The following is an 8,407-nucleotide window of genomic DNA, read 5'->3' as shown; positions in this document are numbered from 1 at the left end:
GCACGTGTATGACACGCACTCCTAATTTTGACGAGAGTTGCTCAAGGGTGAGCGACGGTTTAAAATGACCGAACCTAAATCAAAACGCTTTTGCGGAAACAACTGATAAATATCATAAGTAAAACTGATCTCACTAACAAGATATAGATATAAAAAGGTAATATAAAAAATTTTTCAAGAGCAAAAGGAACGAGCAGCAAAGGGAGATGAAAGTTCGACGGCATTCCGACTTTGGAATGTCATATCTATTGTTTTGTTGCCGTAGTCACAACCCTCAAGGGATTTAAAGTATGGACCCAACATGGTAGCAAAGGTACACATTGAAGAAGAACAATGGCCAACTCGATGTTGACTTCACAAACGGATCCTAGTCAGTTGGCGCTTCACACAAAAGAAGTTAAACTCCATCTTGCACGCAGTCTTGCTCTAGCTTAAAGAACTCAACATCTCCTTGCATAAATCTGAAGTTTCGACGATCTAAGATCTAAGATATACGAGACCCACTTCTGGAAAACGAACAACTGTCCCCCTTCTCTCTATGAAAACACCTACTCCGAAACACGAACAACTGCCTCTCACTCTTCTCTCACGCAGTCACTGCTTCCAAAAGAAACTACTGTTCTTCTCTCCTCTACACAAACAACTACATATCTCCTCTCTTCATGAAGTCACTGCTCCAACTACTCAAAAGAAAATTACCCGAAAGAATAAGAAAACGTTCCATCCGTCCATCACTACAATAAAAAACTTGAAAACTAAAAATTCTCTAAACCTCGGATGGGTGCAACCAGTTCTGGACTAATATTTATAAACCAATTATATTATTGGTAAAACTATACCTATAAATTAATACCAACTAACCAATAATATTCCTTCACTAGTACTGACAATTATTTGTAGTGCTGAAACTACTTGTAGTTGCAGCACCAGAATAATTTTAATAAATCTTAGACTACAGTTGTTCTCGTTTATGTCAAGCTCCAAGACTAACTCGCAAATACCAGTATACACTAGATCTATTGAGACTAGGAGATTAAAGAGTAAGATTAAGATTGGTATTAGACTAACAAGTTGCACAAGTCTATACGGCCGAAAATAAGCGTGACGAACAGACGGTGTACCTTATCTGAAATTACTCTATGAGTGATTTACCCCGGACAAAAACTCTTATGCATGAATTCCGAGTTTTTAGCCAGAATATCCATGATATTTGAAAGTATAAACATTATTTTGAAAGTTTTGTTTTCATGAAACCGTGAAGATAAAGCGAAATTTTGACAGGAAAAAAGAGAAAAGTTCTAAGCGAACAAAATTAAAAGAATTAATTTAGTTGTGACAGTATTGGGTTTTTTTCCGAAAAAAGATATAAAATTTGTTAACGCTCTAAATACACTCGCGGATAACACAAGAAAAAAAGCGCAAATAACAAAATGAACTTTTAGTTCCGAGATTTTATTTCAGAAATTTCTGACAATTTTATCAAAATTCTGCCAACCAGAAAAAATTGAATTCAAAGGTTTTTGAGGCACGGTTGCTTTAATTTGTGAAGAAAATGGCGGAATAACTGAGCTCGGGGTGGTTTTTGTCTCCAGACAAATTTCTATTTTTTCACTAGCCATTTTTGACAGTGTTTTTGTAAAATTTATGTATGAAAAAGCTATTTATGAAAGATATTTTGTATTAAAGCTATTCATCATTTTTCATAAGATTGAAAACTACTCAATAGACGTCAGAGGGCAGTTGGAACACTCAAGGCGTCACGCTGATACGAGCAGTCTTGTTTTTTTTAACGGTTTCAGTAATAACTGGTAGTTTTTTCTGTTCTTTTGAGTTAATTGACACTTTTTCAACTAAGTGCATGTTTCGCGGAAGGACACCAACGCAGTCGAGCTACAAAGAATGAAATGATTTTTAATTTTTCACTTTTTTATGTTCTTTTGTGTCGCTGTGGGAATGGATAAATCTACATGGACGTTTGCGGGCCATGACACCTTGTGCGTGGATGATCCGATCCAATTCGGAGTGAGTGCCGCTCAGAGGTTGTTGTGGGGAAAGCGGGTGATAATCATGGGCTGCAGTGTGCAAAGGGATCTGTATAAGGACATAGTGTTATTATTGCAGGAGCAGAGGTACTTGACCAAGCAAGAGAACAAGGTCAAGGTACGCTTGCTCGAATTGCTTTCCAAGTCACCAACCTAGCCCCATTTAAAATCTTATTTTTATTTAAAATCCAAATGATTTTCTAAGAAAATCTCAAAGCGTTTGAGCAATCTCAAAACCCTTTTTTGAGAAAACTTCTTGAGACTAATTTCATAAACAACAGGCCGGTTTTTTGAAGGTTTTTGTTCAAACGCGTTTCATGGGCGCCAAAGGTGTCTCAAGAAAATTTTTTACTAATGATCAGTCAAATGTGGATTGCAGAATTGTACCAAAGGGTACCAAAAAATTGACCCTTTGGAAAAATTGGCGGCCATAATTGAGGGAGAGAGTGCTCGTCCTCCTTATGCACGCTCGCAATTTATAGTTTTGTTATTTAAAGTATATTTGTTCGTGTTTTGAGGGTCCCAAGACTGTTGTCAATGACATACTACTCGATGGGGGTATTTTCGAGGAACTAAAGAACGATCCTTTGTATCGAGAAGTCCGCGAGTATCGCCAGGGTGAATTCCACGTTCGTTTCTACTTCATCACTAAGTCATTCAATTCAATAGTGTGGGCGTTCGTGCACAACATCTACGCCGATTTCCACCCTGATGTTTTCTTTATCAACTCAGCTATCTGGGACGTGAACAGAGGCGGTATTCCGTTTGATCGCTTTGCCTACAAGCAGAATGTGCGTTTGATCTGCAAAAGGCTGGTGTTTCTCTTCTCATCGAACTGCAGACTTATCTGGCTTCACCAGCCCCCAGTTACCCAAAAGTGTTCATCTGGAGGAATAGTTCAGCCGGCCGACCGAGAAGTGTTGAAGTTCAATGTGTTGCAGTGGATAGAAGAGGCTGTCTGCATCGCCGAGAACGTAGCTAAACAACTCGGATTCGAGACAATCGACCTATACCACCTCATGAAGCACAGGTTGAACTGGATTGGTAAATTGCATCACAATTTTTTCGAACTAATTATCCATTAATATTTTGTATTAGAAGCTTCGTTGAACAAAATTTTCAGAAAGGTTGGACAAAATTTTTAAAAAGGCTGGATTACGTGAGGTTTTAAAATGCAAAAAAAAACATAAGAAACAGTGAAATGTTAAATAAATTCTAATTCGTGTACTAGACCAAAACAAGGTCCCAAAAAATGCTTAGAAAATTCAAAATTCAAACAAATAAAGGCGGTTGCTGTCAAATAGCAAAGAATGTTCCGACCGACCACATTTATAAAAAAAAGACAACAAAAATTTTTGTATCGTTAAAGAAGCGCTGAATGAAGCTTCAAAAACTATTTAAACCAAGTTTCGTACTACAAAAGTAAGATCTAGTTGCTTTCGTTACGCGCTTAAAGTTAGACTAAAATTTCAAACAGGTTTTTCTTGACAATGGGAAGTTTTTTAAAATATGATATTTTAATGAAACAAATTTTCTGATTTATTGTGATATGTAATTCGACCTATTCCGATGGCTGTTTGCAGTACCTGAATTTGCCTGGAGAGAAAAAAAGTTATACAGAACTGGAATGTTAACGAAACAAACGTACGAACTTCAGTTGTTACGATGGGCACCTACCTTAGTCGATCAAGGGAGGTTATCTTGCAAGATTCCTTTAAAGAGGATGCATCTCTTTAAAAGATCTTGCAAGATTCTTGCAGGATCTTGCAAAATAATTTTCTTTAAAGATAACCTCTTTTAAAGGAAACATTTTTTTTTGCAAAATCTTGGAAAATACAAGTTTTTTGGGCAAAAACAGCTTTACACGCAAAGCCAACCAAGTAGCGTTCGTGGAAGAAGGAAGCAATTTTAGCTACACATACATACACACAGCCGTCTAGGCGGTTGACCACAGAAAGCATCATTTTTTTACTTTCTTTGTGATAGGCGGTTATTGTCAAGTTTTGATTGACAAGTTATTCCTAAATCTCTCAAAAAAGGAAAAAACACAGTTTATATTAAATGAGATTATAAATGTAAAGACGTAAATCCAAGCAAAGAACAAAAGCACCAGATGAAAATTAGTTTTTCTTAACTCAGTTTTTTCACACAATTGCGTGTGTATTCTAAAAACTTTTCAGTTCTTGAGTCGTCACTTGAGCTTCCAACTTCGTCGCTGATGGCTTTGACGATAATAATGACGGCTTTCGTTTGGATATTTTTTGGGAGCATTTAAGAGTACTCATTTTTTTGATAAAACACAAATTTGGAGAATCTCAAAAACCAGAAACAAAGTACCCAATCTAGAGCCGCCACTTAGCCGCAAAAATCATTTTGATGATTGATGAAGTAGGTTGCTGCTCGATGTTGTAGGCTGCTGATGAAAACATTTTTCTCGTCTTGAACATAAAAACTTTTCTCATCCTAGAAAAAATTGATCGAAAAAAATGAAATTATAAGTTTCTCGTTTTCTTCAGGAAATTTTTGATGGAATGGAAAAAGCAAGATTACAAGAAATGCTCTCAGTTACTTCTAACCATGATTACTTTCAATAAGTTTTGAGTATGGTTTTGGTCTATAAATTTTTAACGAACAGTTTTCAAAAAGGGCAAAAATAAGTTTTTATTTCAATAATCGTTTTTGAAACACTTAGTAGACTGCGAAAAACAAAGATGCATGAAACGCTGAAAAATTTTCAAAAAAAATGAAGAGACCCTTTAAATGTTTTGTGTGGCTCTTCGAAAAAACTTCAAAAAAATGTATTGGTATTTTTTCAAAGTTAATTTCCAAAAAATTTTTGCAGACTGAATAAAATTAGGATACAAGAAACTCTATCATATCTTCTAAACAACTAACAAGTTTTGAGAGTGGCTCTGGTCAAAAACTTCTACAAAATAAAAAAAATAGAAAAAAAATATTATTTTTTCGTTTCTTGGAAACTTTTTTCAGAAATCGTTGCTGAAAAAGAAAACACAGGATGTTCAAATGTAACCTTCAAACAATGAACAGGCTCAGCACTTTAAAATTTTCTTAACGGTTCACATAGAAAACTATTTCAAATATTCACTTTCTATAAAAACGAATTTTCAACTAATTTCTGATGACATCCACAAATGTGTCAGGAATTCCGACGAATAATGATTAAATTGTCTACGAAAAAATTTAACGCCCTTTTTACACTAATTAAAGATAGGAAATATTTTATGTTTTTGAAAACTTTGGTTAAACATTTCCACAGTTCCAATCCAATTACTTCAAATAACTATGTGAAAAATTCAGCACCAGTGTTTTTCATTGAGTCGCAAGATATTTTGATAGTTTAAACAGTTAACCTTCTAGAATTAAATGGCTCCTTTGGGTTTAATTGTAAATCATTCATAAGCAAACAGCTCACCATAAAAAAATTAAAGGTTTTTGAGCGTGGATGCGCAAGGTACACTTGGGACTCCACAAAGAAACTTCTGATTCCGCAAAAAAATGAGAAAATAGCTTTTAGGAAAAAAACGGACGCTACGGAATCAACAACTGAAACTTGGCTAATTTCATTATAATTTATCAAATTTTTAATTTTTATGCTCTTTTTAAAATCAAAGAGAACAGATATTTCCGCTTCATTTTGCTTTGTTTTTATTAATTGAGTAAAGCATAAACTTTGCAGAACAAGAGCACAGCCTACTCGATTTTCAAATTTGAAGTTTTTCAATTTCTAAACAGGTCTAATCCATCCCTCCCCCTCAACGATTGCCCTTTTGTCATATTACTCCCCTTAGCAATTGTCCCTCTGTCCTTTACTAACCCCGCCACCCCCTCACCAGAAAAACGAATCAACCCCCCATGAATTGCATTTTGTTCCCTTACGGGGCCAAAATGTGCACTGGTTAGACGCACAATTTTCTGTCTATATGTTTTTTGATTCCAGAGACAAAACTTCAAAACATGTTAAAATTTTGTCGGACCGATCAAAGAGAATTAAAGAACAAAAGAAGAACAAAGGGAGCGTCACTGTTGTGGAATTCGCTTACATTTCACAAAATACACAATTTGTTCTCGTAATGTCCTGGGAAGAAAATATATTTTTTTCCCAATTAGAATACTTTTAAATTGACCAAAATTTAGTCTCAAAGAAAAATTAAAAAGAAGTTTATCAATTTTTTTTATTGGAAAAACAAAACAAATATCAAAATTATTTCAAATTGTTTGTTCTGAATTTGGGAAAGTTTGAATCACTGCAAAACAGAACACACATGATTAATCGAGAGCACACTCAACACATTTTTTAACATTCTATTGTTTTCTTAAAGAATTTTTGAGATAGTTACCTTGCAAGATCTTGTAAGATTCTTGCAAGATAGCCTCCCTTTTCCAAGATTGTTGCCAGATAACCTCCACCTTGCAAGATCTTGCAAGTTACGCTCCATTTTGCAAAATCTGGCAAGATAACCCTATTTTGCAAGAATCTTGCAAGATCTTGCAAGATACTCCTCTTTTGCAAGAACCTTGCAAGATCTTGCAAGATAACCTCCTTTGATCGACCACGGTATACTCAATGTGTTGAGAAGGTTATATTTTCATATGTCAAACTTAATTCAAAAAAAATATTTTTTTAAACTTATTTATAGTTTTTTCCTTCTGATTTTAGGTACTTTAAGGAAAAGATAAATAAGGGTCAGCTGTGACATCTTATCAGATTCCTACTGGACCTAATTTTAATTCCAAAAAAATGTTCCAAAAAGTTTCCGTCGGGGAAAAATGGTCTAAAATTTCGGCTGTTCAGACCAATTTGGATCAAAATTGTTCTAAGAACTGGTTTTCAAACAATTTGGTTTTTTGAAAAAATACTATTGCCTCCTCATCTCCCTTCTTCAAAAAGAACTAAAACTCAAACAGTAATTAAAAAAAACAGTGAAAATTTTTTGTTTTTGAGTCTTTTCTTTGCAAACTAAAAATATTCGGAACTTTCTGCGCAACATTGATAACCGCTTTGACTTCAACTCGGTTCTCTCCTTGTTTTGATAGATGATTCATCTTTTGTTGTTCTGTTCAGCTAAAGATGGTGTACATTGGGCTTCGGAGGGCTACAGGTGCATGTCTTTGCTCGTGTTCCACAAACTCAGTGACATGTACAATATCCCACTACCAGAAGAGGGTGTGCAGTATGAGTATCCCTGAAGTAAAGAGCTGAAGAAACTAAAAAAAAAAAACAAATATCTTTTCCAATAATTAAGAGTAAATTGCAAAAAAAAAACGGGATAGATTTTGTTTCGAAAGATTTTAGTTTGTAGATTTCCCAGCGTGATTTAATTAGTTTTATTCAGTTAATATCAATTACAAACAAGTGTGATAGTTGAATATGACTGTTTGAGAGCCGAGATAACCTATTATTTTGAAAAGGAGATGATAAAGTATTCCGTTTTCCGCTCTACGACGAACCAAAATGCGCCCAAAGCTTTCTGCTGCAATGAATAGATTCGAGTGCTTCAACAAAAGTTTCTGGCAGCATAGAAATTCTTGCAAAAGAAAAGTCGAGCTGACGCTCCGACATGATTTGTTAAAGAAACGACATGAGGATTTCGAACAAAAAATATTGAAAAAAAGTAGAAGCAGTCTTTGTTGAGTTTTCATTCTACCTACAAATGTATAGAAAAACAGACCGTGTGTCACTCGGCGTGTTCGCGATTTGATTTCTTTGCAATAAAAACGCCTCTCATACAATTTCAGTGATGGAGTTTAAGGAAAAAACGCTTATCATACGACTATCATAAAAATAATTTTATGATAACCGTTTGGACTTTTGAATAAGCTTTTGAACATCTGTTTACCATACATTTTTTTGTGAAAAATGCGTGCAATGGACTTTGTGTGAAAGCGTAGATCCAGAAGTCACATAAAATTGTTTTTTGAAGAAATAAAATACGCAATTTTTAAAATTAGATGTTAGGACAAACATGCCCCTTTTTTCATCCATCTCCATAGCAGAAACTTGCTAGCCATATACAACAAAATAGGTTTTTATAACAATCAACGAGTAAGTCAAAACAATAATTTACATGGCAAATCACCAGGTGCACTTTATCTGAACAATGCATATCATACAAGTTCACGAACAAAATATACATAAAAAATGCTTAACACACAAAGAATAGAAAAATTGAAAAAATTGAATGATACTCATTTTTCCATCATAAATATTTCATTATATATGATCTTAAATTGTTTTAAAGGTTAAATCAAACAATTTTGTGCAACTTTTGTTGCATAGGAGAGAATTTGGCATCATAAATACCTTTTTTAACATAGAAGTGATTATTGCTCAGTTTCTTAAGAAA

The 8,407-nt window shown here is 34.5% G+C and overlaps 2 protein-coding genes across 2 annotated transcripts in view; both read left to right on the top strand.

Annotated features, from left to right (window-relative positions):
* The window catches only part of LOC134857103 (alpha-soluble NSF attachment protein-like), a 396,564-nt gene that overhangs the window by 39,839 nt on the left and 348,318 nt on the right, over positions 1-8,407 (top strand). The window lies entirely within an intron of this gene.
* On the top strand, positions 1,954-7,250 carry LOC134847167 (PC-esterase domain-containing protein 1B-like). Its single transcript, XM_063864538.1, has 3 exons — positions 1,954-2,160; positions 2,561-3,086; positions 7,126-7,250. Exons 1-3 carry the CDS (start codon positions 1,954-1,956, stop codon positions 7,248-7,250), a joined length of 858 nt encoding a protein of 285 aa, XP_063720608.1.

This window comes from Symsagittifera roscoffensis, chromosome 1, assembly GCF_963678635.1.
Source record: "Symsagittifera roscoffensis chromosome 1, txSymRosc1.1, whole genome shotgun sequence".
Classification (NCBI taxonomy): domain Eukaryota; kingdom Metazoa; phylum Xenacoelomorpha; order Acoela; family Convolutidae; genus Symsagittifera; species Symsagittifera roscoffensis.
This window is presented reverse-complemented; position numbering and strand designations above follow the sequence as displayed.